Genomic DNA, 27,574 nt, shown 5'->3' with positions numbered 1-27,574 from the left:
GCCGCAACCATTGCCTCAACGCTACCACGGCCAACGCCATTGCCGCCGATACCACGGTAGTCAAACATCATGCCGGCCAACGCCAGGGCTGCCGACACAATCGCAGCCAACACTGCCACCACCGTTGTGCCTGCCTCGCGTCACCAGCCGCAACAACGGCCGTCAACGCCACGACTGCCACCGCGACCGCCGCCAACGCCACAGTCGTCAACACCTTGCCAAACTACGCCACGGACACCGACATCGTCGCCGTCACCACTGCCGCGGTTGTCATGTCTGCCACCCCACCGCCGCTGCAATTCCGGCCACCGCACCACGACTGCCGTCCCCCAAACCGCCCACAATCTATTTATCCCCTTTCAGAGTGATAATATCCAATGTTCCAGGTATATTGGATAGGATGGGTATATTCTATAATATACCCTTTGAACACTCTGCCAAGCTGACAACACATTTTTAAAGTGTGCTCATTTTTATTAAAAACAAACATCAAGCATCTTACTAGTACATAATATATTAAGTTGCTAATTCATGTTCTACTCTTTGTAGTATTTATCATGAATATATATATGCTTTTTGACGTGAGTCGCAAGTTTTCGATTGTGGACGGCGAATTCGAGGTCCAACGACGTGTGGTATGAGCAAAGGAGCACAAGACTTGTTGCTTGGGATCGTGGAAGCGCGAAAGGTGCATGTAGCTGATGCGAAGAAGGTGACGAGCTCGACGGACTTGCGGGAGAAGATTGCTGCGTACGAAGCGAAGCATGGTGCAGCGGTATCCATCCTGGACAAGATTCGACAGGTGATCGCTTGATGCGTCCATGTGTGTGTGTTGAAGCAGGTGTATGTTTGTGTGTGCAGAGCGCTCCACGCCTCGCCGTCGCTGCTGAGTTCAAGCGAGCCAGCCCTAGCAAAGGAGACATTGCCGTTGACGCCGATGCGCCGGGTACTGTGTGGAATTCTTTTGCGTTTCCGTGCCAGCTCACTCGATGGTGCTGCAGAGCAAGCGATGCTGTATGCGCAAGGTGGCGCGAGCGTCATCTCTGTATTGACGGAGCCTGCACGCTTCAAGGGGTCGCTCGACGACATGCTGGATGTCGCGCTCAAGGTCGAGACGCTCGGCACCGCCCGTCGTCCTGCCGTTCTGCGCAAGGACTTCATCTTCGACACGTACCAAGTGCTGGAGGCCCGCGCGTACGGTGCCGACAGTTTGCTTCTGATTGTGGCCATCTTGACCTTGGACGAGTTGACGACGTTGCTGACGGTAGTCGCCATGTCACGTCGTCCTTGTCACAGCTCTCTCGACAGGCGAGCCGCGAGCTCGGCATGGAACCATTGGTGGAAGTAAACAACGAAGAGGAGCTGGACGTGGCTATCCAAGCCGGTGCCAAGTGCGACGACCGACTTCCTCGATGGCTGACCTAACTTGTGAACGTGTGGACCAGGCTCATTGGCGTCAACAATCGCAACTTGCGGACATTCAAGCTCGACTTGAACACGACAGTCGACATTGCGAACGCCATGCGCCGCCGCGGCATCCCGCTGGAAGGTTGGTGCGCGACCTTGTCGACCGCGAGGCGTCCTCACTCCACAACGACAGGACCCGACAGCATCCTGCTTCTCGCGCTCAGCGGCGTCTTCACCCGCGAGGACGCTCTCAAGTTTGAAGAGTGCGGCGCCCATGGCGTGCTGGTTGGGGAAATGCTCATGCGGTGCCACAACGTGAAAGACATGATTCAGGTGACCATCGCATTCCCTGAAACACACTCTCCATGACACGGCGATGATGATCACGAACGGCTGACTCGGGTGCTGTCGATGTAGGAGCTCAAGGGCGTTAGCAGTCACACCCAGGGCAAAACCCTCGTCAAGACATGTGCGTGCGCGCCAGGCGATGTGGCCATTTGATACCGGTCAAACCGAGGGATGGCGCTGACGTTCGCTAGGCGGGATCACGGACGCCGAGACGGCACTCGTGGCGGCGAAACACGGCGCCAACTTGATAGGGATCATCTTTGTGCCCAAGTCTCCGCGCCATGTCGACTTGGACACCGCCGCGGACATTGTCCAAGTCGTTCGCAAGTTTGGCGAGCGGTCGTCGCGAGTGACGATTGAATTGGATACGTTTCCGTCGTCATCGCCGTCGTCGATGGACACCATCTCGACGTGGTTCCAGTCGCATGCGAAAAAACTGACGGCTGCGAGCGCCCGCACCCCGCTTGTCGTTGGTACGATCGCGCGCGGGACGAAGCCCGGCAGTCGCACGAGCTAACGCGGGCACACGTAGGTGTATTCCAGAACCAATCGGTCGAGTACATGAACCACGTGGCCGAGACAGTCGGGCTCGATTTGATTCAACTGCATGGCGACGAAGGTGCGTGCCTCGTATGCTTGCATGGGCTCATGGTGTGGACAACAGGGTTCGAAGTGTGCCGCGACCTCGTCGTGCCGGCGATCCGCGTCGTCCACTTGCCTGGTTTCCACACTGGCGGCAGCGTCAACGTCGAAGCGATCAAAGAAAACGTCCAAGCCGGTGGGTCTGTTGGGCGAGGCGTACAATTTTGACATGTTGCCAGGGTATGCGGTCGCGATTTTACTCGATACGGCCGTCAAGGGCCAAATGGGTACGAGATCGGACCGTCGTCGAGAAGAGTGGCCTTCGAATGGTATCATGCACGTGTAGGAGGAACCGGCGCCGTTTTTGACTGGAACGTCGCGGCGAGCTTCGACCAAGCCGGCATTCCGTGCCTCATGGCTGGAGGACTGACACCGCTCAACGTGGCACGTGCGGTGCAGGTGGCAACGCCTCTCGGAGTCGACGTGAGCAGCGGGCTCGAGGATGGTACGCCAGGCGTCAAGAACCACATGAAGGTGCAGCAGTTTATCCGCAACGTTGTCCAACCCCCGCTGTCGAGCCTGGACAGTGTCGAAGAAGACAACTCGTGCGATGATCGCAAGTAGGACGTTGTCGACTTGCGACGTTGGCCCGTGCGTTCGAATGCTGCTAATGCAATCGGTTGTTGAGCTGCCGATGGTCCGCTTGGTTGTTGGTTTGAATGCCAAGTTTTGGGTCGTCGTCGTGGCTTGCGTGCCTTGGGTCGATGGCGAGCCAACGCAACGCCCGACTACAGTCGAAGCAGCCACTCGTGGCTGCCATGTGTAGTACTAGCCGCGGACCCGGGGTGTCGACGTGTGCAGCCGACAGTTTCCTTCGAAAACACCCTATGGCCGTGTCTACGGCGATATGCCATCTCGTTCGTGCATGAAAGACGGCGCTGCGCAAGTGTACAGAAGACGACGCCATGACATTATTTTTTCTTCCGTCTCTTATGCATCCCTCGTGACGAACGCAATCGATTGCTTGACCCACAAGTCGTTGACGGATGCCGACTTGCGCATCATGGCCGGTTTTGGCTTTCCGACCACGACGTGCGACTGCTGCACCCACAGCGCCGACGCTTTGGACGGTGGCGTCTCTGGCGCCACGTCATCGACCTTGACCCGCTTGGCTGTGCTTGTCAGGTCGACGTGGCTGTGGTCGACGTTCTTCTTGCGCTTCTCCCCTTGGGACGCGGCGTCTTCACCAACGGGATGCCGCGGCATCGGCAACGCGCTATGGGCCATCCCCTCGACCTGATCACTCGAAAGTTGCCGACGAACGCATGTGCTGGCATCGGCCAATCAGCTCGCGTGATTTGATTTGGACTTGGAATTTGTATGGTGGGCACACCGCACACCAACGTTTTGGTTGTACCAGCACTTCATTGACACGTTGCCACCGATCGCTGGACCGCCAAGGTCGAGGGAGGGGCCTTCCACCCACCGCACCTGACTGCTGATCCATGCCATGCAGCACCCATCGACTCGTATGGGATTCAAATACCGACTTCGTCGTGAATGCGTTGACCCTGCTAGCCATTGCGTGCGCAACGTGGATGGACGCACTGGGCGATCGATCGAGCAGCGTCGATATACAAACGGTGCGACCTAGTCGTCGAGGATGCGCGTTTGGGCTGGGTGTGCGCATGTGTCGTGCCGCATCGGCGAGAGAGAGAGCGTCATGCATGGGTCGCCATCGTGGTCGTGTCGTTGTAGTGGGGGAACTTGTATAATTTAGTATACATGAAAATTAAATTAGAGAGTTCTTTTGTGGTCGAAACCGTTTTCTCGACCGTTTTGACATTGCAATCTTCGCCGGACGCGCGACGACGGGGGCCGATGGTGGTGGAAGGCTGCGAGAGCGACTGCCGTGCGTCAGGATCCGTGCTGAGAAGCATGTGCTACCGACTGGACCTTGTTGAGAAGAAGACCGTGGAGGGGGTACGTCTCGGAATCATTCCAATGCAACGCGACCATTACGAGTCCCTTGCAGGCAGGGTCGTGCAAAACCATCGCGTTCAACTTGAAAGAGCTCGCGTCGGCGGAAGACCGGCATGCGAAAGCGTACCAAAAGATTCAAGAAGCCTTGCAGAACGTCCCGAACATGTACGCGTTTATCTCGTGGTGTCAGTGACCTCACACAAACACCCCCACGATCAGCAAGAGTGGCAACGTCGCGCCCGTTCTCAAGGTCAGTGCGTACCTGCAAAACGAGATGTCCCTGTCTCTCCCCATCGAACAGCATCACTGCGAGTAGACTTGGCACAATGCGCTGATGAAGCATGCCGTCGACACGTCCACGACCAAGCGGCGTTTCGCCACGTCGTTGATGACGAACGTTGTGAATCCTCTGCAGGACCATGTAAACCAGTACCGAAATCAAACGCGCCAAGTATTTTTTGAAATGCGGTCGTCGTACGAGGTGCTCGGTACGCATTTTGTTGTTGCTCGCGTGCCGTGTCATGGGCGGCTTGTCGCAGTGACGAAGCGGAACCAAGTCGCGGCCGCCAAGGAGAAGTACTTCAAAGCGTGCAAGGCCGCGGACTCTGCGATCCGCGTTCGCAACTCGACAAGGGATAAAACCGAGAGCGAGATTGCGGCCAAGAAGAACACACCGACGTTGCAGCACCCGCCGCTTGCCTTGCTAGAGGCCAAGCGCGATGAAGTCGTCGCGGGACTGAATCTCAAGATCCAGGCGGCTCTCGATCAAAGCAGCGCCGCCAAGGAGGTGTACATTCAAGCAGACGCGGCGTGTCAAGCCGAGCGGTTGCGGCACGAGAGCGTCGTGGCGGACATGTTGCGCAAGGTGGGAGCGCGCGCGTTTTTTGCACTTTGTCAGCTCTGCCTTGTCTAGCTCGACGGGATTGAAGTCCAGCGCGAAGAGCACGTCCAAAACCAAGTGTTTTTCCGACTTGCGGCCATGTACCAGGACATGGTGACGTGCTTGACCGCCACGCACAACGCGCTCTTTGACGAGTCCGATGCTGCTTTCACGGTAACTCAACGCCTCCGATCGCTGGTTCCCGTTGGGTACTTCACACGAACCAGGCGGCGCGGGACGGCGTCGCCGATTTTTCAGACGACTGCCACTCGCCCGACGACATTCTGACGTACGCCACGGATCAAGTGACCACCGACCTCGACACGTTGGCAAAACTGAGCGAAGTACGCGCCAAACATGGTTGAGTGCATGACGATGTTGGAGCGTGTGTTGGGGAGTTGGTGCGCTGGGACTGAACAAATGCCATTGCTGCGTGCGCCGCCGTCGCGATGTGGTGTTTTGAAATGGCTTTGTCCATCGACGTTCGTGTTGTTGGGGGGCTGAACAACGGAAGTGTACCGGTTGCTGCGTCGCGATGTGCCTCTTGTTGGTGTTTTTGAAATGGCTTGGACCAGCATGGGTCTGTGTGTTTCGCGCTCGATGCGGCATGCATAGTGGGCAAGAGTTCGATGAGTCCCAGAAATCGCGGCACGTTTGGCTCAACTTGTGTGTTGAAAGGTGTTTGCACTGACCCAAACCACATTCGACGTGCATGCCAAGCGACTGGAGCAAGTGGCATCGAGTGCGTCGTGGGCGCTGAGTGACTTGGATGGCGAGTTGCTCGCGCACGCATGGGACAAGATCCAGTCCAGCGTCCAAGTGTTTGCCCGCATTCATGGCGACTTCTCGAACGCGATCGGGTACGCGGGTTGCGCTACGTCGAGATGCCATAGCGTTTTGTCCACAGAGGGTCGATCCCGTCCGTGTGGAAAGATTTGAAAGCCGCGCACGGCCATGCCAAAAAGCAGTTGGCGTCGATGGTACAGAGCCAACAAAAAATCGACGGACCGATGACGTCGCTGCTCGCAGGTCCAACGCATTGTGTTGAAGCGGCAAGGCGTGTACACCAACGAACGGGACGCGACCGTCCGATTCCATCAAGCCAAACGCGAGCTGGACGCGAAACACGCCCAACTGCGTGCCGTCGAGCGCGAGGCCGTCGACGAAGCCAAGTCGCCCGACAAGGGAATCATGACGCTCGTGTCGCTCGGGTGGAAGGACCCTGCCAACGTTCGTCTCGTCAAACTCAAGCGGGTCTGTCAAGGTCATGCTGGACGGCCGGGACGACGCGCTGAGTCGCACGTGATTAGAGTTTGAAGAGACCGACATGGCGATGGCGGCCAAGCAACTCGCGTTTGCGAAACACGCCACCGTCGACTTTGACGTCCAGTATCACGCGGCCGTCGCCGCCGTGCATGGCGACTTTATCGTACGCGATGCATGTCGAGAGAGATCATTTTTTTGTCATGGCGGCGAGACTGATCCATGCTGCATTCTAGAGCGCCCAAGCCCACGTGATTTCGGCACTGGCCAAGATCTCGTCGACGTGGCGAACGGCATGCCGCGTTGCAGACACATCGCTCGACCACATCCTCCACGACGTCTTTGCTGCGATCGAAGCCATCGACCCGATAGCAGACTTGACGGCGTTTGTCACCGCCATGCAAAAAACGAACGCGATGCCAGCTCCCGAGACGGGCAAGATGGCGCGACTGGAGCTCTACACGAGCGACCTGATCGAGAACGAGACACAGCCCCCACCGCCCGCCGTACGTCGCCCGCCTTGCGTGCGTGGCTCATTGGAATGCTCGAGGTAGGCGCCAGTGGAGCCCGGCGACGCAACAAAGGTAAGCAGCGCCGAGTTTGACGAGCTTGGGCTGGCACATCGGTCACTTGCAAATGATGTCCATCCTGTGTGGATGTGTACCCACTTGCCAACGTGGCGCATTAGATCGTGCACCTCCCGGCGACGAATCAAGTCGAGTTTGGCGTGGTGCTGTTTTACATGTGCGGCCTCTTGGCGTTGTACGCCGTTCATCAAGTGCTTGGACGGGAGCTGGCCCAGATGCAACTTGTCGTGGAAGATTACCATGCCTCCATCGCGGGTCTCGACTCGATGCTCGCGCGCATTGACTGAGGTCGATTATTGCTGGCCACAGGCCTTTTGCATGACAAAGAAGAAGTACCCGAGGCCAATATCTGCGGCCGTTTGAGCCAACAATATACATGCGCACGCCATTTTTTCGTACCGATGTTGTGGTGCTGGAGGTTCCACCCGTATGCCGTGCTCAAGCTGCCGTGGGGAGCGTCACCCTAGCAAAGAGCGTTGGCAGGGATGGGAACGGTGGGTGTTGTACCAGCAGATACCGCTTGCGAAAGTGCGGCTGGCCGAACGAGATCTGTATAAAGGTTCCTGTTGCCGTGAGGACCGATTGCACGCCAGCACACATTTGATGCCCCGCTGCCAAGAGGTGCGATGGAGGACTCCATGTGTCGCCGCCTTCGACCTACCACGACGCTGCCGCCACAAGAGATGGACCACGGCTCGATCGTACCATCAGCGCGTCCATCGCTGCCTTGTCGATGACAACGTCAAACGACTGCGGGGCAAACGACTCGGTCAACGTGAGCATGTCGCCGACGATCCACGTCATCAGCGGATGCGACACCTGGACACGAGTGTCAACGCGCCATGAAGACGATTGCGACGTACCGAGTATTTTGCGCGCATGCGGTCGATCACGACCGTGGAAAAGTCGAGGTTGACGATGTTGGTGTAGCCAGCTTCGTACTGCGGGACGTCGTGAAGACGAGGCGGCAGTGCTTTACGTACCAAGTCGACGCTGAACGTCGAGTTGCCGCATCCAACGATGAGAATGCGCTGGTCTGTTCGCACGTATTGATCAAGGAGGGTCGCAACGTCGTTGTACCGCGCGAGCCAGTCGTACGATTCTTCGCTGCATCGCCATGGATGAGGTGGCCGTACGCGACGCGCGGAGACAGCAATACCTTTCAAAGCGTGAGTCCCAGTACTCTTGCTTCCCGTACTCTCTGTTATCCTTCTACACGAGGATATCCATCAAACCCATGCGCCTTCGTTCCAGGACCGCATGGCGACCCACCGGCAGCGGCATATCGAGAACTCGGTAGAATCGTCCATTCTGGCACCACCGACAATTAACCAATCAACATGGGTTTCACGTGGTTTGACGACATGTGATTGGTCGATTCAAATACGAAGCGTTTCACGGTTTCACGTATGAAAAGCTGCCAGGCAAGGCGGTCGAGGACGCCGCCGATCTGCCGTGGGCGCGCGCATGATAAGGTTGGTGCACTCCCGCAACGCTGCTCTTGACGAGTAGGAAAAGTGTCTCCTGAGGCTGCAGCCGCTTGGACCTGCGTCCTAGAGATTACAGCTTGTCCCCGACCGCCCACGACACATCGCAACGACAGCGCAACGATCATGCAGCACATCATGGAATGCACATACCATCCATCCGCCAATGCTTTCGTGAGGTACGTTCCACCTCTTGGCGGCAGTCCCTCATGCACGATGTGTTGTGGATGCCATCCATGAAACGTGTGCAAGCGTTTCATGCCCGAAACTGCGGCAAGTATACGATGGGCGGGTCCATCTCGATGCTTCGCGCGGAGATCAAGGCCCATGTAAAGATCGCGCACGACTACCCCAACCTTCTCGAGCCTCATCTGGCAGGTATGGTCCATCCCGATCTTGCCGACGTTGGTGTCACACGTGCACACTAGTCGTACGCTTCTTGCTCGAGCGTACGTCTCCGTGGTTTTGACTCGTTGGCAGAGGTATTGATTGGATTTGCCGCGTGCATGCAGTGTGCGAAGAGGGCGAAGGGATCGCGGCAAAAGATCGCGACAACCCCGACGTCCTGGACCGCCTCAAGCAAGTCGAGTTCGACGTGTCGACGGAAGTGGAGCTCGTCGCCGAGAACGAAGACGCGATCTCGATCCTCTTGACGTCCGTCGAGACGTACTCGTCCATGATCCCAGCGCCTGAACGCGATACCAAGAAACGTAGGCGCAGTTGAATACCAGTGAACGATGACACGTGCGGCAGGATGGTTGGGGCGCTGTCGCGCGCCAGAACCGTTCCCCGACTTGTACGACCCCGTCGAAGCCGTCGACTTGGACCGTTCTCGCGTCTCCCTCGTGCGGTAATAACGTTGTCGGTCCCACTTGCCGCCCGACGCGTCCTCACGAATTCAACAGGATGGCACTTCGTTGCCTTCGCATGATCACTGTCATTCACGACGTCAAGCTGTTTGTGATGGACACCCCCGCCATCGCGGCGCTCAACCGCGTCGTCGACGCGAATCCACTCGACACGTTCATTCGGAAAGACGTCAACGCCATCTTCAAAAGTAATCGTTGGTTTGCCACTTACGTCGAATGGTCCGTAACGAGTGTAGATGTGTACGGCGGCGACGAATCCGTCAAGCGTCTGGAGAACGCGTCCGTCGCGATCGCGGTCGAAGTCATGACCGACTTTGCCGAGTCGGACGTGGTGCGTCGTCCATCCCATGCACCACGTTGCCCACGACCGTAGGTCCAACTGGCCGCCATCAAAAGACTCTCGTGGTTGGTTGGGGAGTACGCAGGTTGTGTTTCTCGCACGAGCAATCGTCGACGACATAACAGCTCGTAGATATGGCCAAGTGCAAAGCGGACGTGCTCGCGTTCGACGTCATTCCGGCTGTCGGCGCCGCGCTCTCGACGTTTCCCGAGACGCACTATGACGTGTATGCACATGCATGCCGATTCTTCACGGTGCTGGTCCCGCCCAAGGTGTTAAAACACAACGACGAACATGGCGTTCCTCATGACGGTACCATGCATCCCATGCCTCTCTTCTCCCTGGCTGTCGACCGACAGCTCCATCGCACCGCGGTCAAAGTCGTCCGATCTGCTGCGGCGTGCACCGGACAACGATGTATACTCACGCGCGTTTGAATGACTAGAGACGCTTGCCAAGGTCATTGGGCAACACGGCGGGGTCGAAGCCGCGATCAAACTGCTCAAGACGTGCCGCGGGTTTTACACAACGTCGCCGAACCTCACGTCGGCGGAAGAGGACGTAATCCCGCCCTCTTCTGTCAGACAGCCACGTCATCGATGGTGCGTAGATGCTGCGACCGAAGCAAGGCACGAAATTGCAGCCAGCCCCCACGCCGAGTGCCAAAGTCACGCCGATTGCAGTCGAGTCGACCCGGGACATCTTGAGTGATGCTTATGCGGGAGTTCCAGGAAACCAGACCGACGACCAGCCGAGTGCCGACGTCGACGCGAGAAAGGTGCGGAAGACTTTGGGGTGCCGCCTGGATGACATCGGTAGGCGCCGAAGCTGACCGACTGGACGAAACCCGACCTGGCGCAGCAAGCGCTGTGGGCACTGGACGTTCTCAGCATTACAGAATTCAATCGTGTGGCCATGAAGCGAGAAAAACTCAAGTTTGTCCTGTCCGAAGTCACTCTTGGGTCCAGCCTGATCGTGCCACGACGACTGCGGCTACTCAACTGGAAACACATTGGCCGCGACGACGATGGCGACGACTTTAGCTGACTGCGCGACGCGCAGCATGCGCTTGCCTGACAACGCACGCGAGGACGGGGCCGCCAGAAGCACATGTCAACGACATGGGACCACCAGCGAGGATGCATCGCATCGTCCGACCGCGCCTGCAACGATAAGAGCCCATGTTTCATTCGTTATATCACTTTGTGGCTACGATGTCTCGCTCTTTTGACAAAGACGACAAGCGGCGGCGCGTAGGGCCATCTGGCCGCTGTCCTCGACTGGTTTGGGTGGCTCGCAGGGGCCACCAGCAGGTGTCGCCCAAGTTGAAGTGCCACCCGAATGGCGTGGCGTTCGCCGAGTTCAAAATCCGGATACCACCGGGTAGACGCGCGCTCCATTTTTTAAACATATCATTTCCCACATGGTATTTGTATTGATATTTAATCGTGGCCAGCAGAGGGTGTGGGATATCCGGATACGTCGACGTCCCGCGGGACAAAATTACGTCGTCGTTGTCACATTTTGGCAATTGCATTGCGCTGATCGCGCAAGGACAGGCGGCACCACCAATGAGCACGACATCGCCGATCAACGAGAGGTCGGCGCTGATCCGTGTGTCCAATTCGGTCGTCGAGGCGACCAAGATGACGACGGCGTCCAACGACCACGTGGTGACGCTTCCGCAGAGCTCGTCGCTGCCAGACGTCACGGCGGTGGACATGCGCGCCATGCCGACCCATCACCAACACATGAAAGCAGGAGGGTTGCTCCATGCGCCACCCCTTCGTCGCGAGTATGATCCCACGATGGCCGCGCCGTCGAGCCAAGAGTTCTCCCCAGCGAAAATGAGCATCGACGGTGGGTCCGTCTTCAGCCACAACACTGCAATCGACGACTTGTCGCCCCGTGCAATTTTGCAGTCGCTGCCAAGTGTACTGATTGCTGTGATCCTCAACTTGATGATTTCGATTCCGTTTGGACTTTCGTTCTTTCCGTTGGAATGGACCGAGCTCCCCGCGCCGCGCGCGATCGGGATCCAAATGTTTCTTCTCACCACGTTCATCTGCCAGTTCGTGTTTGCCGGTATGTCGTTTCCCGGTTGTACTCGTTTTGTTGACAGTGTCATGCAGTGCGCAGCTCGTTCGATTGTTCCGTGGGCATGATGATGGTGGAAAACGTTCCGTTCATGCACACGCTGTCCTTGTCGATCGTTGCCGAGGTCGGCGCGTCATCGCCCACGGCGCTTCCGACCATTCTCGTCGCGTACGCGTTGTCATCCGTGGTCGTGGGCTGCATGTTTTACGCGCTGGGGTACTTCAAGCTCGGGTCTGTCATCTACCTCTTCCCCAAGCACATTATCATTGGCGCGATCGGTGGCATTGGTACTGCCATCTCGTTCCGACTCGATACCAACTACTCTGACGTGTAGGGGTCTTTGTTGTCCAAAATGGGCTCCAGAATGCCACGGGTGTGTCGGTGCAATGGACGTGGGACGGCCTCGTGCGCCTCGCCGAGCCGGACGTGTTGTACTTGTGGCTGACGTCGGTCGCCCTCGTTGTCGTCCTTGGCATTTGTCTGCGTTTTGCCAAGTCCCCGCTCTTTTCGCCCTTTTACTTTGTGTCGATCGTTCCGTTGTTTTACGTAGTCCTGTGGATCTTGGGCATCCCGATCGAGGTACATCGCTGCGCGAGCTCGGACGTCATGCAGTAGCGTAGACGGCCCGCGCCCACAACTGGTTCTTTGAACGACCGCCCGAGGTGCCGTTCTACTCGATGTGGTCGCACTACGACTTTTCCCTCGTCGAGTGGTCGGTCATTCCCAAGCAGTTTGGGACGTTGGTCGGGCTCAGCATCTTCAGTCTCATGCACGTGCCCATCAACATCCCGTCGCTCAGCCTGACGACGGGCCACGAATGCGACATCAACGACGAACTGAAAGCTCATGTACGCCACGACTGCCGCCGCACTCGTTCGCGTCAACCCTATGCTGCTGTTTTCCACAGGGCATCTCCAACACCCTTGGCGGCCTTGTCGGGAGCGTTCAAAATTACTTGTGCTACTCGACGTCCGCGCTGTACTACAAGTGCGGCGGCGGTGGCCGTCTCCAGTCGGTGCTCATTGGCGTATTCGTCAGCATCCTGTTCTTTGCCGGGCCGGGCATTGTCGCGTACGTCCCGCGATGCATGGCGGGATGCTTGATGGTCCACGTGGGCCTGGACCTGTGCAAGGAAGCCGTTGTCGACACGTACGCGGAACTCGACCGGTTCGAGTACGCGACGGTGTGGGTGATCGCCCTGACCATGACATTCTGGGGCATGAACGAAGGTCCTTCCCCCGATATATCTCGTTGACAACATTGCTCCTGACTACGTTCGACAGGATTGGCTGTCGGAGTGTTGCTGGCGTGCGTCGCTTTTGTCGCGCAGAGCGCCCCGGCGGGTCCGTTGCGCGGAAGCATGAGCGCAGCTACACTACGCAGTAGTGCCTGGCGCAGCACGTCCGACCTGGAAGTGCTCGACCGCGTGTCTCGAAACGTGCATGTCGTGCAGCTCAAGGTACACCCTGGTTTACATCTAACCATGCAGCCACGTGGAATCGTCCAGCAAGTAGTGGGCAAATGTGGTGCTGCGCGGCCAACAACAACTAGGGATCGCCGTGATCGTCTCACGTTGGTTGTGCATGGCAGGGGCACTTGTTTTTTGGCAACATTCACAAGTTGACCGAGTACATGACCGACCTCTTGGTCAAGTTTCCCGAACTCGAGTGCATGGTGGTGGATTTTACGTTGGTGGTCGCGATCGACTCGTCGGCCGCGGATCGATTGTCCAAGCTAAAGTACGTCGCATGACAACGTACGACCCGAGAGACTCACATGGGCAGGTTTGTGTGTGCCCCGTACGAATGCCGCCTCGTGTTCACGGCGATTCCCGCGGCGTACACGCGCTTCCGCCGCGGCATGTTGATGCAAGCATCGCCCGTGTTTCACGTTGCCGACGACCTGAACGACGCGATCGAGTGGAGTGAAAACGAGCTCTTGCACCGGTACAAGGCCGTGCCGGCCATGACGAAAGAGCCGTCGCTTCCGAAAGAACACGCGTTCCTCACACGCTTGCACAACTTGTGTCCCGGGCAGCCGCTTGCGGTGCTGGACAAGCTCCTCGCGTATTTTGACCGCAACGAAATCCCAGGCAACGTTCAGGTACCACCAACCGCGTTGGACGGCATGGAGGTCGCGAATCACGCGGCTAGGTGTGGCGCCAAGGTGATGCAGCCACGTCGGCGATGCTGCTTGCAGAAGGATGCATGCAGGCGATTGTAGAAGAGGAAGCAGGGACCAAGGTGCAGCCGACGTCGCCCTGTGTCGACTCCAACGTTGGTATATCGTCGTTAGGAGGACATTTCGGTCGGTGCGTTGGTCGGAGAGCTGTGTTTGCTCACGGGAGAAAAGCGAAAGACGTCTGTTGTCACGGTTCGAAGACGAAAAAATGACAGCGGACTGACGCGACGATGTGGTAGATGGAGCGCTGTGTCGTGTACGTCTTGACGGAAGAACGGTTCAAGGACATGCTCGAGAACGACAGCTTGCTCGCGTTTGTTTTTCAAGGCATTGCGCTGCGATATGTGTCGCTCCGACTGCAATATGTCGGCAATCGCATCTGGGAAACCAAGTGCCTTCCCATCTAAGCGTGACGAATGAAACGTGTGTACTACCTATATACCATCGTTCGTTTCGACGATCGGTCCCATGCATCCCGAACGACTGGTGCATCGAGTCGTGTCACGCGATAGATGTATGCACACATCTGTGGACGACATGGCGCGGTTCCCGAGATTTGTCGTTTGCTGTCTTACTTTTTGATCCACGAGTCGTCCTGCGCCAACTTTTTGTACGTGTGGGCAATTTGGTCGAACATGTCGCTCTGGTCTTTCAGCAGGGCCTCGTTCGCCTTGAGGCGCTGTTGCGATTTGTCTCGTCGTGCGTCCGAGATGTTGGACGCAATCTGCATCGCGTTCTTCTCACACACTTCCAGCCACTCTTGTACCTTTAGCAGCTCGTCTGGGACTTGTGCACCCATCTCCTGCAGCTCTTGGATCAGCTTTCGTCCGAGGGCGACGTTCGTGTTGGCGCCGTTCGTGCTCATGGTGGCTGGTGGTGCGATTCGCACGTACAACTTGGTATAAGAACATTTCTGAACCCAGGACGGCATCATCTATCTCAATTATAAATGAATTCAACGACGTTCACACGAAATCGACGCACAAGCAATCGATTTTCATCCATTTTTCATCCCTGAATAGATGAAGAAGTTGTTTAAAATCCCCCATGCAACACACACACCTCACGACATGCGATGATGCCAGACGCCGCCGAGATGTCGTTCGTGGGGGTAAAAGTGGCCTTGGCTGGGCATTGCAAGACGAAAGGGAACGATGCGTTCAAAGCAAACGAGTTTCGACGGGCGGAAGCGTACTACAAACGGGTATGCGTCGACCAGCGCAGCCATAGCTTACGTCGTCGCGATCGTAGGGGTTGCAGTTCCTCGAGACTCCCCAGAGCTGCAAATACGCACAAGAGGAACTTGAAGCAGTGGGGCCGATGCTTGCAACTTTGCATGTCAACATCGCAGCATGCTGCCTGCAAGACGGCGCGTGTCATCTTGACCAGGCCATTTTGCACTGCACTCAGGTTCACCGCGCCGCCCGCTGCCACGATTGTTTGCGACGACGTGGTGTTGGACGTAGGCCATCAAGAGCGACTCGTCCAACGTCAAAGCGTGGTATCGGAAGAGCCAAGCGCATTTGAAGCAAAAGGAGTTTGCTCTAGCCAGACATGACATCATGGAGGCTGTGCGGCGAGACCCCGATTCGCTCGCCTTCCGTACGTGCGCTCCCACCGCGTTTCTTCCAAAAGAACGTGCACGACGACATAGGAAAGCATTTGGCGAGTGTTCAGGCGGCCGCAACACAAGCAAAGCTGGCCGAGAAAGCTGCGTTTCATGGCATATTTCAACGGGTCGCCGGAGCCCCCACCACGTCCCTCGTGAGTGAGTAGAGCCCATGATGGAGCCATGCCTTTCTCCATCATGGCTTGGTAGCACGCACACGACCAAGCTGTCTCGATGTAAATTGCGGATATTAGAACAGAATGACACATACGCAGAGCACGATTTGTTGTTGGCCGCAGCACCCGCGGATGCGAATTGCATGGCTGTAGAAGCCACGCCGGTCCTTGCGCCGCTGTGCATAACGACGCCGTCAATCGCCGTCGCTGTCGTCGTGTATTTCAGTCGGGGACGACCCCGTGAGTTCCGCAGCCGCGACCTGCTTCTCCACGTCGAGCTGGTACTCGCTTTGCTTGAGCTTGCACATGGGCTCGGCGCATTCTTCATTCGGCTTGAACCAGAACGTGCTGATGTCCATGTCGAGGCAATTCACCCGGTAGAATGGAATTTGCTCGCCAAACTCGAGCAGCAACCTAAGCGCAATCAAGGGACCCGATTCAACCACAGCACTTGTCGCAACAAATTCGCACGCATGTCGTTGCCAGCGTGCCATGGGCAACACGGAACTCGTCGATGGCATGCCGAACGTACTTGATTGCGCTTTGCGACGCCAGGCCCGCCGCCATCAACTCGCACTGGGGCAACGTAGCCGGGCACTCTCGGGACACTGCGTCCGCCACGATCGCGTCTGCTTCGAACTTGTCTGACCAATGACACTGCCAGCATGCGACTCCAGAGTCACATGACGATGCCGTCGATCGCCGCCACGTACCTGCATGCACGCGCTGTAGCCAGGGAAAATGGTCTGGACGGTAATCGCCGAGCTGCACGGCGACAGTCGGACGTCGATCAATGGAATGCTGAGCTGCAGGGCTATCTAGGCATGGTTTCCTTGATGCCACGGTTCAGATCCAAGGTCGGTCCCTCTTAAATTACCTGGTTGACGCGCCCTCGTGCGGCCGAGTTGTCGACACAGCACAGGATGGCATCCATGGGCAATCGAAACTGCATGTGGCCATGGCTGGCGCGGGCATGCGATGGATTCGAGTGGTGGTCGAGGCCAATTTGATCCGTCGGCCCGGTCGACGTCTGGTGCATTTTGCAGTCTTGGAGCACATCCAGCAACACTTCAGCGTCGAGCTCTACCGAGTCCGTCCCATCCACCAACGCATGAACCATGACCTAGTGACGGGTGGCTGCTCCTTACCGTCATTGACGTTGCAATGAAAAGTCTCGATCTCGACGTGAGGATTCAAGTGCCGCAGGTACAACCGCGACGCCTGCACCTTGGACATGCCCACGTGCTCGGGCAAATAGTGCATGCGGCTCATGCTGGCCATCTTCACTACTCCTACCCATGATCTCACACGATAAATACACAGAGTCGGTCAACAGGAAGGCCGTCGCGCGCTTGAGCGTTCTCGCTCGTCGGGACATTGACATGGCCACGAACCGTGATCAATCAAGGTGAGCTTGCCCACCCCGCTACGAGTGAACATTTCAGCGACTAACGCGCCTACACCGCCGAGACCGATGACCGCGACACATTTTTGCTTGAGGTCCTGCCACCACCGTCCATGAGACAGCAGTCCCATGACCCTATGCCCCCGGGAACACCACGTACCTCAATGTTTTCAATGATCTTCTTCTTGCGGAACGACGCCAAGTGGCTACAACGCCGACTTACCCAATGGGATCGGCGACGAAACACACCTGAAGCGATTCTTGAGTGTAAACTTGACGCTGGCAAAGTCTGGACGGGGCTCGACGTGGTCCTTGAGCAAGCACGACTGCTTTCTTGTGACGGCCACGTCGAGAAGGGGCCCCGGTTGGGTCGTCATGTTGTTGTCGAGTCGATCCATGGCCAGTTGCATCTGCGCCAGGAGCGGCACCTCCCCTACCACGGGCGGTTTGACCACGATGGGAGGTCCAGTCGTGCTCTCGTCCGCCGATTCTTTCAAGATCGCCACCGCTGCCTCCATTGTGTCGGGTTATTCGGTGTATCATGAAACCGTCGCGTCGTTTCAGTCGCCGTTTCACGAAAGCGTATGCAGGCGATTGGCTGAATGGAGGGGACATTAGCCAATCATGCATCTTTAAATAGTTTGATTGGCTTATTTTCGTCTGAAATTGGCCAATGAGACATCACCCCAACTCACGTTTGCGTCGCTCAGCGAGATGACGTCGCTCGTTCTGGCCATGCTGTCTCAACTACACTTTAATGCCTTGGCGCCTCTGAAGAGCGCCTGCTCGACGCGCAACTCTTGCTTGAGCGCGGCATTGTCCTTTCGCAGCGCTTGGTTTGCCGCGTCCAACGCGTGCACTTTCGACTCGACGTCACACATGCGCGCTGTCCACGACGCGTCGAGCTCGGTTTTGCATGCTGTTGCCGCGTCCAGCTGGCTACGAATGTCCTGCACCGCACAATTCTGTTGGTCGTTCCACAAGTGATGGCGCACCCACCTGGGATTCACGCTGGAGGTCCATGAATTGACCCCGCACTTGGTCGGCGATTTCGTTCGCAAGCTTGACCTTTTCGCGCTCCTCTTGCACGGTCGCCGTCCACCGCGCGACGTCGGCGTCCCAGCTACTTTGCAATTGGTCCAACCGGTGCTTGGCCAGGAGTTCTCGCGCTTCGACTTTCCGCTTCGACGCGGCACACGCAGCCATGGCTGACGTCGCGGCCGCTAGTTTTTCCTACGATGCCATCTGGTCGTCAACTTCATGAGTGTGTCTGCTATCTAGATGGACACATGCCTCCACAGCCGCCCTCGACGATTCTTCCTTGGCGAGAGATTGCTGCAGGTACTGGATGTCCTGCGTTAGGCATTTCACCATGCTAGCAAAGTTGGCTTCCGATGTGACCTACGACAATCACGCCATCACAGCCAAGGGAACGAACAATCTGCCACCATGACATGGACTGCTTTTCATGGCGGGAAGATCCTACCAACGTCAGCTTGAGCTCCGCATACTGCCCTTGTGCATCGGCGACTTGTTGTGCCATCGTCTTGGCTTGGGTCTTGGACTCTGCGATGCCCGCCGTCGCCTTCTTTACTTGATTTCTCATTGTCATTAAATGCCGTGTGCATTCATGCAACTTGGTCTCCGCTTGAGTTCGACGGAGGACTTCGGCGTGACGCATTTCCTCGCTCTTGGCGAGCTCTACACTCGCAACAAATTCAAACCCCATTCTCAACGAAAGCTGCCGTCCGGCGATCCGTACGCTTAGTGAGGTCATCTACCGCTCGCTGTACGTGGTTGCATTTGACTTGAAGCTCAGCAATCTGGGTATGCAATGGGGACACGATAGCTTGATGCGTGGCGGTCATCGCTCGCTCCTGGGCATACAGTGCTTCTTGCGCCGCTTTCTCGGCTGACGCATGCACCTCTTGCAAAACCTTTGCATGTGAGTCGTTTATGTTGGCCGTCTTTTGGTGTAGGATTAACTCGTGGTCCTCCAGAGAAATATGCGTCCTGCGGACGGAATTGAGCGACTCCTGGAGCACGTGGAGCTGGTGTTGATGCGATGCGGCATGGAAGCCGAGGAGGTCCTCGTACTTGGCCTGCAGGTTGACACAAAACTCCTCCGCACTCTTTTCCCGCTCTTCCTAACGTTCCCGGGATGAGCTTTGTGAAGTGCACACTCGTCCTCGATTTCCGTTCTCACCATCGCCTTGGCATGTCGCTTCTGCTCCTTTCGCAGGCGTTCGGTAAGCAACGACTTGGCTGATTCCACCTCGGCCGCGCATTGCTCGACCATCGACGCTTTGGCCTGCTCCACCAGTCGCTGGTCACTTGTGGTTCCGACGCCGCCGCCATACCGCCACTTGCCGCCGCGACGCATGCCCATTGAACTTCGACGTTTCGTATCTTTATCCGGATTGTCCGTATAAGCGCGCCACGAGGCGTTGCGCCGCCACGTTTAGTCAGCGCGCCATGAGCGGCCCCAGACCGTCGCGAGATTTCGCCGCCTAATGCAGGCCCACAGCTTGAACAAGTCTGCCATTTAACAGGTGAACAAAGAGGATGTGCTCTGTGGCTCCTTTGACATCAGGGCCCAACGACGGAAACATGCCAGTACGACCAACTCCGTCATTCACGAGATGATTTGAGTTACGACCAAAGTGCTTGATCGATCTATCGTCTACGAATTGTTTTTGACCCACTCGAGTTCAGACTCGACGAGGGTCGTGAGTCGCATGAGCAGTTGAGCATTCTGGACAAGTTCCAGACCTCGCGCCAGCAACATCTACGCACCGAGTCAACCGTGTGCATATTTCGACACAGAACGCGCGCACCTGCTCGACATCCTTTCGCAAGAACAAAAACGCCTTGTCAAACCGATCTTTGTCGACCCCACGCTTGTACAGCGGGTACTCTCCCGTCGGGTCGTTCACATCGTCGCGCATGTACGACCGCGACGAGAGGTGGACTATCGCATACCGGAGGTTCACGTTCAAGTACTTGGCCAGCAAAAAGACAAAGTGCGCAATGTATCCGAGGGCCGTCGATAGCAGCTCTTCGTCCTTCCCTGCCATGACAGCTTTAATCCCGAGCGCGACAACATTCCCATGCACATCCACATACACCACCATACAAACCTCAAAAGTATTCATAAAAAGTCGCATTGATGCAAACCCCGGAACCCCCAATAGCTCCAACGTAGTCGGGTCAATAAAATACACACGTCGCCATACAAACCTCAAGAGTATTCATAAAAGTCGCATCAATTCCCAACAAACCCCGGAACCCCCAATACCCCAAGAGTCGTCGGGTCAATAAAATACACGCATCGCTATACAAACCTCGAAAGAATAATAAAAAGTCGCATCAATTCCACACATACCGTTGGTCACATCGGCATTGTTGAACTTGATCCCGCCGATCGAGTACTCGCCCGCCCCAAGGTATGCGATGGGGTATATGTCGTAGAGCTGCACGACGAGTGTGGCCTGGAGCGCGCGGATGCTGTGGGCTACGCGCAGGACGTCCAACCTACACCTCTCATTCATGAGTACGTGGTTCATTGCCGCTCGGTGGGACGACGCACCGACGATACAAAATTCCATTCGTGATTTCGTTTGCATTGGCTTCAAGATGCGACAATTGCGCCAACGTCCGCGGCAGCCGCTGGTCCGCCGACAGCATGTGCTTCTCGACCTTGAGGACGGATTTTACTGCACCTCGACACGGGTTTGTTTACACGTGGTCGAGCAAAAGGAACCCATCCAGTCATGTGCACTCCACCAGCCACGACGACGCAGCACCAATGACGAAAACAACGTCGAGCCGAGGTGCATCGGCGCGAATACATCACAATGAAATGGACTTGGAGATTTACCTTGGTCGAGGCTCTGCTGCTTCTGCAGCGCTTGCTTTCGCAGCGCGAGAATCCGAGCTTGGAGTTGGAGTCTGGCATTCTCCTACGATACAAAACCAGGACGTCGCTCACAACTATTCTCGAGGCCAAGCACCACGAACATGATACCTTGGCAACGTGTTCGGCCTCGGCCTTCAACCGCTCGTCGACCAACTGCCGCTTCAACACAACATCCGCTTGGGCAAATTGGATCTGCTGATGGAGTGCAATGGTCGTGTCGAGGAGGTCCGCAGCTGTGTCCAAGTGGAACTCGGACTGCGGCGGAAGCGACGACGGCAGCGCTGCAAAATCTACTCCGACATGAATACACCGTGTCCATGGTACAGCGGGCTGCCAAGCTCAAACCCTCATGAAATGAAAACATACCACCTCGTGGCGTGCGCCGGGCTTTGATCACGTCATTTTGCACGAGCATCGTCATGACATCGCGGCGCACGTAATATGTAGAAGCAAACTCGAGGACAAGCGTGTTGAGGGGCAAGTAAAACAATTCACGAAAGTCGCATTGCAGCGGCTCGAGCTCATCCAGGGCGATGTGAAACCGGAACAGTTCTTCCTCGAAGAACGGCTCAAGGTCATTCGCGCTGCTGTCGCTGTCGCTCTCGTCCGCGACGTCGTCGTCATTGCCCCAGCTGCCCGACCTACGATATCGGTTTGAACGGGATAGGCAAGCGAGCCAACCTACGACAAGCGAATGCCAGACCCGTGCGGGTTCAAGTCATCTTCCAAGTACGCTTCAACGTTCTCATCTTCTTCGTCGATTCCATCGTTCACCACGATGTGGTTCTTGGCGTGAAAGCATGGGGTGCTGGACGTCGACGCCCCGTTGATCAATCGATACACGACGACGTCAAAGTCGGCATCGTCGTCGGCCATAAACTTGGACGCATGCTGCTGTAGTGGCTCGTTCGAGTGCATTTCCACGGCCGCCCATACGGGGTTCAACGTCTTGATCGCCACTTCGCTCTTGTACAACTCGCAGTCATGGCACATGAGGCGGAAAAACAAGTCCGGCAGCGCAATGTCGGCGGTAGGGTGCATGGTGACGGCGCTAGCGTAGCTATTCAAGAAGCCGCCCCCTACAGTGGCATGGCGGAGCGCCACAGTCTTGAGTTGCGACCGCGTCAACCCACCTCGTCCGTTGTGCATCGCCGTGCGAGGCAGAGTCGGGGCAATCGTGAACACCACACTAAATTCATCGATTCATAAATAATGTGTATCTGACTATCCGGATATTCAGTCCGCAGTGCGAAACATCGTAAAATAGTGTGAATTCCAGGCATTTTTAATACGGTCCAAGCATCAAAATATCACATTGCAAGGTGTAATATTGAAGAACCCGCAAATCAATGTACAACAACAGCCAGTGCGCACTCAGCAAATGCATTTACGCCCGGTAATAGCATTGTTGGGACGGATTTGATGGATGCATCGTTGAAAGGCACGCAATGTCACAACATTGTGAGTCGTTTCAAGATTGATTCCTTTGACACATGATATATTGTCAAATTTCATAAATGGATTGTATCACATTGTATTGTATATGGTGTATTAATAGCCCTGTCGAATAGATATTTCATGGATACGGCTCTGGTACCGAAAAAAAAAGATCGCGCTGGACGTGCGTCGGATTAGATCGCATTGTCGTGAAGGGGCACACTTGACGGCCGAAATCGAATGATAAATCTTCGGAACACTGATCCATTAGTTTCCAATTCTTGGCGCTGGTCCGAGCCGAGTGCGACCAACGAGGCAGCGATGAGTGCGCTACAGACGTCGAACGCGCCATCGTCCCCCGCTGCAGCGTCCACTCGATCGTGTCGAACGTTGCAGTCGTCGATGTGCTGCAAATGTGTCGACGTGGCAACCCACTCGTGCGCGGACTGCGACCTCCTGTACTGCCTTGCGTGCAGTGACCAGCGGCATAGCAAAGGATCCTTCCAGCGCCACAGCATCGACTCGATTCCAGACGTTTGTCCGAGTAAACTCGTCCACGCAACGCAAGTCAGGAACACGGCATGTGACGAGTGCATTCTGGACACGGCGGTGCTGCATTGTTCAGCATGTGAGCTCGCGTATTGCGATCCGTGCTCGAAGGATATTCATCAAAGCGGATCGTTGCAGCACCACAGCTTCAACTACCTCCCGCTAGGGTCGACGGCGTCGACGTTGGAATCTCCATTTTCATTGAAACAAGCAAGTGCGTTGGACCCACCACCACGCAAGCTGTCCACTGCAGACGCTGTCGAAGCCATGTGGAGCGGTGGTGGTTGGACCCGCAGCTTCGATCGCCCAACGTCGTCCAGCAGCGGCGGCGATAGCTCGTCGCCCACGTTTCGCTCGTCGTTCTCGTATCAATCTGTACGCAAGATCCACCAAATGCATCTCGTGACACGTGCTGGTGTAGTGGATGAACCCCGCGCATGACGCCATGCCGTCGTCAACGTCCAGCGACGACGGCTCCAAGCAATGTGTAGGAGACGCAAGCCTCCCGTTCACATCGGCGTTTTCTAGCGTTTCGCTGGGCCATCCGTCGACTTTGGTGCCCCATCGTGCGTACAATTGGCAGATGGACTCAATTCTATCGTAGACCACGAACGACAAGGCTGCATGCGACGACATGGGGAGCTGGCGCGTCCACCGCTTCCCCAACGACCACGGACATAACCTGCCACGCCGCCACGAATTATCCCAAAACCAACTGGAAGACTTGTTTTCAGCGCTCGAGTCGACCGACGCGACCCGCCACGTGTTGGTGCGCAGCGCGGCGCGGCACATGACGATGCGCCAAGTGTCGACGATCCAACGCGTCATGCATGTAAGCCATTCTTCGATCGACCGTCGAGCGGGTTCCCACCCCCATGGTAGACTTGTGGTGATGTCGCGCACTGCGAACATGCTTTCGCGCCGCATGGCGTACTGCTCTTCACCTATTTTAACCGGAGCGACGCCGCGATGGCTGTTCAGCGCGCTGCAGCCGTGCTGGACGACGACGACATTTCCGTAGACTTTAGCATGGCCATGCCGCCGACGTCACCCTGCACGGCGCAGGCGTTTGCGTTGGGGAAGGCAATCGTTTCGGTCGAAGTAAACAACGAACCACTGCCGTCCATGAACGACGTGCATGCGATATGCGCCCAAGTCGCTGCAGTAGCCTCCGTGATTCCTCTGGACGAGAATTCTGGCCGCTTCACGGTCGAATTCAACGACTCACGGGATGTGCTGGAGGCTGTCTCCAAGCTCAACGACGACTCAAGTGGCGGCCAGTTGGCCATGTCTGCAATGGTCGCCCCGGCGCCGACCGGGCATCTCGTGGACCTGTTCCATGCCGCCGCCAAAGCAACGACCGAGACATCCACCACCAGCCAGTACAAGTTTACTGACTCATTCGAGTCGCCGTCCAGACGCGAGTGGGGTCCAACCGATCCCGCTTCGACTGTCGGTCTGTCGGGAAAGCATCCTCTGTTGTCCGAGCCTTCGTTGTACCAAACCATTGCACCCACCCCCCCTCGGTCGAATGAATCGCATGGCAACCAGCAGAACCATCGGCCGTCGCAAGTTGCGTCGGCGTACCCGATCGCATCCTACGGCGCGACCCCCCCAACGTGCACTCAAACGTGGAGTCGTCACCAACAGTACTCGATGGCGCCCCACGCTGCTGTGCCGCTCCGTGCTCTGCCCCGACCGTCGTACCAATACACGTCGCCGTTCTCGCCTCCGGTCGTCGCCACCGAGTACAGCTTGGGCATTGACCGGGTCCACAAGGGGGAAGACACGCGGACGACGCTCATGATCCGAAACATCCCCAACAAGTACACGCAAACGATGCTCCTGGCCGAGATAAACCACCACGGCCACCACGGCTCGTACGACTTTTTCTACCTTCCCATCGACTTCAAGAACAAGTGCAACATGGGCTACGCCTTTATCAACTTTATGACGACGGACGCGATCGTGCCGTTCTACAACGCGTTCAATGGCCAGCGGTGGCGCAACTTTAACAGCGAAAAGGTGTGTGCGATCTCGTACGCGCGCCTCCAGGGCAAAGCCGCCATGATCAACCGGTTTCAAAACTCGAGCGTGCTCGACAAACACGAGAGCTACCGCCCCCTCGTGTTCAAATCGTTTGGGCCGGACAAAGGCAAGCACGAACCGTTCCCGGCCCCCCGCATCAAGCCACGACAAGTCCTCGACAACGCGGGGCCATCGTCGTCCCCGCCTCGTCCATCACTGTACTCTGCTCCGCCGCCGTCGCACCACCACCACCACGACAACTTTCGACTGTACTCGACCGCCGGCATGTACAACGGACCAACGCCTCTTGGAAGACCAGCGTACCCACTCTACCACCAGCACCACCACGTGAGTGACGCCGGACACTGGCGCTCCGGTGCCGCCGCGCAAATCTTTTCCCATAGCAATGGCTGCAGCGACGACGCGGCGGACGTGTCACTTGGCGGAACCAACGGCTACCTGGACGCCAAACACGCACCCACCGCCGCCCCGGCCCTCCCAGCTCTTCATGCGTAATCGTGGGGCCACAGGGCCGCCTCTCGCCCCCCCTTTGCTCCTACGTTTGCACATCCTCCTTGTTGTGCCTCTGTGTGTGTGAGGTACCCTAGATTTTGCTACGACCACAAGTCGCCCCATTTCTTGAATACACGTCAACGTCTCCCGCAGCACACTCGTTTCTAGCAGCCATATTCACGGGTATGGCGCTGCCGTTCACGACAGCACACACGATGCTCTGTCGACGCCACGTGCGCAAGGAAGGGGGCTTACAGCTTGTGTGCCAGGACAAAGGCAAGGCAACTTCGACTTCAGGTATCACGACGTGGCGCCGCTCATGTGTGGCGAGGTTTCCAGCCCATCCATCGTTGGCTGTGACTTTATAACGCAAGTGCTGACCCATTGAACAAGCGCGACGCGTTCCAGCACCACACGTTTGAACCGTCTATTGACGACGATACACACACCTTCCACTGCTACACACACACTCGAGACCCGCGCGCGCCTCGCATTCGACGACGTTTACGGGCCCGCACCAGATGAAGCCGTAGTTTGCGCTGTAACAATCGCAGTCGTCCTTGTTGTAGTTCAAGCACCGACGATCAGCCGAGTAATAGCACTCGTTGCACGTGGCGCAGCCAGGATGCGGCGTGGGCTGCGGGCTTGGTTCGGTAATTTGGGGCAACACCACCATGTCCGCGACATTGCACATGCCAATGCCACCGACGCCCCGCTTGAGGCGGATGTAGCCGGCTTCGCCCCAGCTAGTCCCCCACGAGTTGCGGATCTTGTACGACGAACCGTCGCACCCCACGGCAATGACTGCGTGGTCGCAGTGAGAACCCGAGCATTGCGAGATCACCCCCGACAAGTAGTTCATCCACGCGTGGTTGCCCGCTTCGACCAGCACCGACACGGGCTGGATGTTCAAGACCGCGTCGCGCTTCGCCCGTGACTTGGCCAGCAGGGCCAATTTGGAGTTTTTGTTTGGAGCACGAGTTCGTGCACGTGCCAGTTTGTATTGTCTTGCCAGACGTGTAGGGATAGTCACGTTCCAGGCACAGACCTTGAGTGGACACGAAGGTGGTGGCGGCAAACGGCCACCCGCCTCGGCAGCCCACGCTACCACCGTTGGTGGAGCAGCTCGTCACTTGCTGCTCGGACAGGTCGAGGAGCTGGCCCGTCACGATGCAGTGCGCCGATTCGGCGACACCCACGGCCGAGAAGGCCCAGCACGACCCGCACTGGCCTTGGTTGCGCACGGGGTTTACGCAATTGCCAGTGGTCCAGTCGACCGACGCTGCCTTGACGCTGCTCACGTTGACGTCGATGGAGGGAAGCGACCGGAACGCACTGCGCGTTTCCTCGACAGACACACCTTCGACGAACTTCTTGAACTCTGCTGGCGTCAAGAGGGCAAACGGGTGGTTGGAGCTGAACGTGGCATCAGGGTTGTTGCGACGAGCCTCTTCGATCGCGATTTTGTTGTTGTAGAACCGCTGGAGCGCGTCGTTTTCAAACTCCAATGGGCTCGAGCTTGCAGGGGCACGAGGTAGGACACCCTGCGCCGCGGCAGCAGCTCCAAACTCGTGGCGCCACTTGGCCAGCTCCTCGCCGAGTTGCGTGCGCTCGCCAATGGGCAGCGCCGTCACGGACGGTTTGGTCGCAGCGGCCGACGCAGCGACGACGGCGACAAACAACTTCATCGCGGTGGACACGTCGCAAGTTCCAACATGACATGTGGCGCTTCGGTTGTTGCTTGTCGAGATGATCCAGATCAAAGCGACATACAGTCATCCACCGACTTTTGCACACAGGTGTACGCATAAAGTTTGTCAGGTATCGAATGAGACCAAAATATTCGATTAAAGAGGTCAAAAATTAGACCGCAAGTCAGTTGAGCAAATCACAAATGGATGCCATCGAGCGCTT

At 56.9% G+C, this 27,574-nt stretch overlaps 13 protein-coding genes across 39 annotated transcripts; 6 read left to right on the top strand and 7 right to left on the bottom strand.

The window, feature by feature from the left end:
- The first annotated feature begins 593 nt into the window (after nt 1-593).
- Nucleotides 594-3,085, top strand: H310_02825 (hypothetical protein). Its single transcript, XM_008866486.1, has 12 exons — nt 594-802; nt 862-946; nt 1,002-1,264; nt 1,309-1,391; nt 1,446-1,549; nt 1,601-1,740; nt 1,825-1,876; nt 1,947-2,228; nt 2,288-2,374; nt 2,420-2,533; nt 2,577-2,624; nt 2,684-3,085. Exons 1-12 carry the CDS (start codon nt 638-640, stop codon nt 2,959-2,961), a joined length of 1,701 nt encoding a protein of 566 aa, XP_008864708.1. The 5' UTR covers nt 594-637; the 3' UTR covers nt 2,962-3,085.
- Nucleotides 3,005-3,624, bottom strand: H310_02824 (hypothetical protein; the record flags this gene model as incomplete). The annotated part of the gene is made up of 2 exons (XM_008866485.1): nt 3,005-3,125; nt 3,350-3,624. The coding sequence occupies 2 exons, from the start codon at nt 3,622-3,624 to the stop codon at nt 3,005-3,007; spliced, it is 396 nt and encodes a 131-aa protein (XP_008864707.1).
- A 517-nt stretch (nt 3,625-4,141) lies between these two features.
- Nucleotides 4,142-7,445, top strand: H310_02823 (hypothetical protein). 4 transcript variants are annotated; one of them, XM_008866484.1, is made up of 14 exons: nt 4,146-4,320; nt 4,373-4,485; nt 4,540-4,570; nt 4,637-4,808; nt 4,860-5,185; nt 5,234-5,374; nt 5,428-5,544; nt 5,879-6,060; nt 6,108-6,180; nt 6,230-6,454; nt 6,511-6,629; nt 6,700-6,969; nt 7,018-7,047; nt 7,152-7,445. In XM_008866484.1, exons 1-12 carry the CDS (start codon nt 4,219-4,221, stop codon nt 6,716-6,718), a joined length of 1,620 nt encoding a protein of 539 aa, XP_008864706.1. In that variant the 5' UTR covers nt 4,146-4,218; the 3' UTR covers nt 6,719-6,969; nt 7,018-7,047; nt 7,152-7,445. The 4 variants fall into 4 exon arrangements, with proteins under 4 accessions (XP_008864705.1, XP_008864704.1, XP_008864706.1 ...); XM_008866481.1 differs by having other exon boundaries at nt 4,190-4,320; nt 6,230-6,464; XM_008866483.1 differs by having other exon boundaries at nt 4,142-4,320; nt 4,637-5,185.
- Nucleotides 6,636-8,365, bottom strand: H310_02822 (hypothetical protein). Its single transcript, XM_008866480.1, has 8 exons — nt 8,323-8,365; nt 8,210-8,262; nt 8,034-8,157; nt 7,914-7,991; nt 7,756-7,869; nt 7,558-7,707; nt 7,450-7,513; nt 6,636-7,399 (listed from the first exon to the last, which is right to left on the bottom strand). The coding sequence occupies exons 1-8, from the start codon at nt 8,332-8,334 to the stop codon at nt 7,344-7,346; spliced, it is 651 nt and encodes a 216-aa protein (XP_008864702.1). The 5' UTR covers nt 8,335-8,365; the 3' UTR covers nt 6,636-7,343.
- Nucleotides 8,366-8,764: 399 nt separating this feature from the next.
- Nucleotides 8,765-11,025, top strand: H310_02821 (hypothetical protein; the record flags this gene model as incomplete). 20 transcript variants are annotated; one of them, XM_008866479.1, is made up of 11 exons in its annotated part: nt 8,765-8,915; nt 8,966-8,986; nt 9,050-9,247; nt 9,291-9,387; nt 9,443-9,594; nt 9,643-9,737; nt 9,780-9,831; nt 9,879-10,018; nt 10,206-10,307; nt 10,357-10,524; nt 10,575-11,025. In XM_008866479.1, the coding sequence occupies 11 exons, from the start codon at nt 8,765-8,767 to the stop codon at nt 10,791-10,793; spliced, it is 1,395 nt and encodes a 464-aa protein (XP_008864701.1). In that variant the 3' UTR covers nt 10,794-11,025. The 20 variants fall into 20 exon arrangements, with proteins under 20 accessions (XP_008864701.1, XP_008864699.1, XP_008864700.1 ...); XM_008866477.1 differs by having other exon boundaries at nt 9,879-10,058; nt 10,192-10,307; XM_008866478.1 differs by having other exon boundaries at nt 10,566-10,981.
- Nucleotides 11,026-11,392: 367 nt separating this feature from the next.
- H310_02820 (hypothetical protein) lies at nt 11,393-14,431 on the top strand (the record flags this gene model as incomplete). The annotated part of the gene is made up of 11 exons (XM_008866459.1): nt 11,393-11,831; nt 11,879-12,130; nt 12,178-12,422; nt 12,464-12,691; nt 12,751-13,072; nt 13,127-13,302; nt 13,434-13,582; nt 13,628-13,946; nt 13,997-14,086; nt 14,139-14,216; nt 14,264-14,431. The coding sequence occupies 11 exons, from the start codon at nt 11,393-11,395 to the stop codon at nt 14,429-14,431; spliced, it is 2,466 nt and encodes an 821-aa protein (XP_008864681.1).
- Nucleotides 14,432-14,595: 164 nt separating this feature from the next.
- On the bottom strand, nt 14,596-14,889 carry H310_02819 (hypothetical protein; the record flags this gene model as incomplete). The annotated part of the gene is made up of 2 exons (XM_008866458.1): nt 14,596-14,748; nt 14,791-14,889. The coding sequence occupies 2 exons, from the start codon at nt 14,887-14,889 to the stop codon at nt 14,596-14,598; spliced, it is 252 nt and encodes an 83-aa protein (XP_008864680.1).
- Nucleotides 14,890-15,068: 179 nt separating this feature from the next.
- Nucleotides 15,069-15,912, top strand: H310_02818. Of its 2 annotated transcripts, XM_008866457.1 has the most exons (4): nt 15,069-15,228; nt 15,276-15,434; nt 15,491-15,626; nt 15,679-15,912. In XM_008866457.1, the coding sequence occupies exons 1-4, from the start codon at nt 15,100-15,102 to the stop codon at nt 15,798-15,800; spliced, it is 546 nt and encodes a 181-aa protein (XP_008864679.1). In that variant the 5' UTR covers nt 15,069-15,099; the 3' UTR covers nt 15,801-15,912. The 2 variants fall into 2 exon arrangements, with proteins under 2 accessions (XP_008864679.1, XP_008864678.1); XM_008866456.1 differs by having other exon boundaries at nt 15,074-15,228; nt 15,491-15,912.
- A 91-nt stretch (nt 15,913-16,003) lies between these two features.
- On the bottom strand, nt 16,004-17,732 carry H310_02817 (hypothetical protein; the record flags this gene model as incomplete). Its single annotated transcript, XM_008866455.1, has 8 exons — nt 16,004-16,223; nt 16,342-16,466; nt 16,523-16,627; nt 16,687-16,892; nt 16,958-17,101; nt 17,204-17,312; nt 17,375-17,420; nt 17,464-17,732. The coding sequence occupies 8 exons, from the start codon at nt 17,730-17,732 to the stop codon at nt 16,004-16,006; spliced, it is 1,224 nt and encodes a 407-aa protein (XP_008864677.1).
- A 107-nt stretch (nt 17,733-17,839) lies between these two features.
- H310_02816 (hypothetical protein) lies at nt 17,840-19,619 on the bottom strand. Of its 3 annotated transcripts, XM_008866452.1 has the most exons (6): nt 19,421-19,619; nt 18,977-19,361; nt 18,701-18,915; nt 18,508-18,615; nt 18,214-18,447; nt 17,840-18,164 (listed from the first exon to the last, which is right to left on the bottom strand). In XM_008866452.1, the coding sequence occupies exons 1-6, from the start codon at nt 19,601-19,603 to the stop codon at nt 17,958-17,960; spliced, it is 1,332 nt and encodes a 443-aa protein (XP_008864674.1). In that variant the 5' UTR covers nt 19,604-19,619; the 3' UTR covers nt 17,840-17,957. The 3 variants fall into 3 exon arrangements, with proteins under 3 accessions (XP_008864674.1, XP_008864676.1, XP_008864675.1); XM_008866454.1 differs by having other exon boundaries at nt 18,214-18,615; XM_008866453.1 differs by having other exon boundaries at nt 17,840-18,447.
- Nucleotides 19,620-19,811: 192 nt separating this feature from the next.
- H310_02815 lies at nt 19,812-22,313 on the bottom strand. Of its 2 annotated transcripts, none has more exons than XM_008866450.1 (8): nt 21,819-22,313; nt 21,500-21,774; nt 21,242-21,423; nt 21,095-21,176; nt 20,804-20,930; nt 20,600-20,748; nt 20,052-20,284; nt 19,812-20,002 (listed from the first exon to the last, which is right to left on the bottom strand). In XM_008866450.1, the coding sequence occupies exons 1-8, from the start codon at nt 22,280-22,282 to the stop codon at nt 19,898-19,900; spliced, it is 1,617 nt and encodes a 538-aa protein (XP_008864672.1). In that variant the 5' UTR covers nt 22,283-22,313; the 3' UTR covers nt 19,812-19,897. The 2 variants fall into 2 exon arrangements, with proteins under 2 accessions (XP_008864672.1, XP_008864673.1); XM_008866451.1 differs by having other exon boundaries at nt 21,503-21,774.
- A 492-nt stretch (nt 22,314-22,805) lies between these two features.
- On the top strand, nt 22,806-26,124 carry H310_02814 (hypothetical protein). The gene is made up of 4 exons (XM_008866449.1): nt 22,806-23,494; nt 23,541-23,675; nt 23,724-23,951; nt 24,002-26,124. Exons 1-4 carry the CDS (start codon nt 22,811-22,813, stop codon nt 25,661-25,663), a joined length of 2,709 nt encoding a protein of 902 aa, XP_008864671.1. The 5' UTR covers nt 22,806-22,810; the 3' UTR covers nt 25,664-26,124.
- Nucleotides 26,088-27,348, bottom strand: H310_02813 (hypothetical protein; the record flags this gene model as incomplete). Its single annotated transcript, XM_008866448.1, has 2 exons — nt 26,088-26,561; nt 26,599-27,348. The coding sequence occupies 2 exons, from the start codon at nt 27,346-27,348 to the stop codon at nt 26,088-26,090; spliced, it is 1,224 nt and encodes a 407-aa protein (XP_008864670.1).
- Between the last annotated feature and the right edge of the window lie 226 nt (nt 27,349-27,574).

This window comes from Aphanomyces invadans (genome assembly GCF_000520115.1).
Source record: "Aphanomyces invadans strain NJM9701 unplaced genomic scaffold supercont1.4, whole genome shotgun sequence".
Taxonomy (NCBI): Eukaryota; Oomycota; class Saprolegniomycetes; order Saprolegniales; family Verrucalvaceae; genus Aphanomyces; species Aphanomyces invadans.
Note: the sequence above shows the minus strand (reverse complement) of the source record. Positions and strands in the feature narration are given on the sequence as shown.

What these genes read in the sequence shown, in the direction of transcription:
- H310_02814 (XM_008866449.1), top strand. Translation starts at nt 22,811, where the DNA reads ATGATAAATCTTCGGAACACTGATCCATTAGTTTCCAATTCTTGGCGC. An exon ending in TGGGCCATCCGTCGACTTTG is followed by an intron (nt 23,676 to 23,723) that starts GTGCCCCATCGT and finishes ATTCTATCGTAG; the next exon opens with ACCACGAACGACAAGGCTGC. An exon ending in CGATCCAACGCGTCATGCAT is followed by an intron (nt 23,952 to 24,001) that starts GTAAGCCATTCT and finishes CCCCCATGGTAG; the next exon opens with ACTTGTGGTGATGTCGCGCA.
- H310_02822 (XM_008866480.1), bottom strand. An exon ending in TGGGACTCACGCTTTGAAAG is followed by an intron (nt 8,158 to 8,209) that starts GTATTGCTGTCT and finishes ATGGCGATGCAG; the next exon opens with CGAAGAATCGTACGACTGGC. An exon ending in CCTCCAGCACCACAACATCG is followed by an intron (nt 7,400 to 7,449) that starts GTACGAAAAAAT and finishes AAACGGCCGCAG; the next exon opens with ATATTGGCCTCGGGTACTTC.
- H310_02823 (XM_008866481.1), top strand. Translation starts at nt 4,219, where the DNA reads ATGGTGGTGGAAGGCTGCGAGAGCGACTGCCGTGCGTCAGGATCCGTG. An exon ending in AGAAGAAGACCGTGGAGGGG is followed by an intron (nt 4,321 to 4,372) that starts GTACGTCTCGGA and finishes AGTCCCTTGCAG; the next exon opens with GCAGGGTCGTGCAAAACCAT. An exon ending in TGGCGGACATGTTGCGCAAG is followed by an intron (nt 5,186 to 5,233) that starts GTGGGAGCGCGC and finishes TGCCTTGTCTAG; the next exon opens with CTCGACGGGATTGAAGTCCA.
- H310_02816 (XM_008866452.1), bottom strand. Translation starts at nt 19,603, where the DNA reads ATGGGCATGCGTCGCGGCGGCAAGTGGCGGTATGGCGGCGGCGTCGGA. An exon ending in AGCGACATGCCAAGGCGATG is followed by an intron (nt 19,362 to 19,420) that starts GTGAGAACGGAA and finishes CGGGAACGTTAG; the next exon opens with GAAGAGCGGGAAAAGAGTGC. An exon ending in GGTAGATGACCTCACTAAGC is followed by an intron (nt 18,916 to 18,976) that starts GTACGGATCGCC and finishes TTGCGAGTGTAG; the next exon opens with AGCTCGCCAAGAGCGAGGAA.
- H310_02818 (XM_008866456.1), top strand. Translation starts at nt 15,100, where the DNA reads ATGATGCCAGACGCCGCCGAGATGTCGTTCGTGGGGGTAAAAGTGGCC. An exon ending in CGGAAGCGTACTACAAACGG is followed by an intron (nt 15,229 to 15,275) that starts GTATGCGTCGAC and finishes TCGCGATCGTAG; the next exon opens with GGGTTGCAGTTCCTCGAGAC. An exon ending in CCATTTTGCACTGCACTCAG is followed by an intron (nt 15,435 to 15,490) that starts GTTCACCGCGCC and finishes TGTTGGACGTAG; the next exon opens with GCCATCAAGAGCGACTCGTC.
- H310_02815 (XM_008866450.1), bottom strand. Translation starts at nt 22,282, where the DNA reads ATGCACAACGGACGAGGTGGGTTGACGCGGTCGCAACTCAAGACTGTG. An exon ending in GGGTCTGGCATTCGCTTGTC is followed by an intron (nt 21,775 to 21,818) that starts GTAGGTTGGCTC and finishes CCGATATCGTAG; the next exon opens with GTCGGGCAGCTGGGGCAATG. An exon ending in AGGCCGAACACGTTGCCAAG is followed by an intron (nt 21,177 to 21,241) that starts GTATCATGTTCG and finishes TTTGTATCGTAG; the next exon opens with GAGAATGCCAGACTCCAACT.
- H310_02825 (XM_008866486.1), top strand. Translation starts at nt 638, where the DNA reads ATGAGCAAAGGAGCACAAGACTTGTTGCTTGGGATCGTGGAAGCGCGA. An exon ending in TCCTGGACAAGATTCGACAG is followed by an intron (nt 803 to 861) that starts GTGATCGCTTGA and finishes TTGTGTGTGCAG; the next exon opens with AGCGCTCCACGCCTCGCCGT. An exon ending in AGTTGACGACGTTGCTGACG is followed by an intron (nt 1,265 to 1,308) that starts GTAGTCGCCATG and finishes CTCTCTCGACAG; the next exon opens with GCGAGCCGCGAGCTCGGCAT.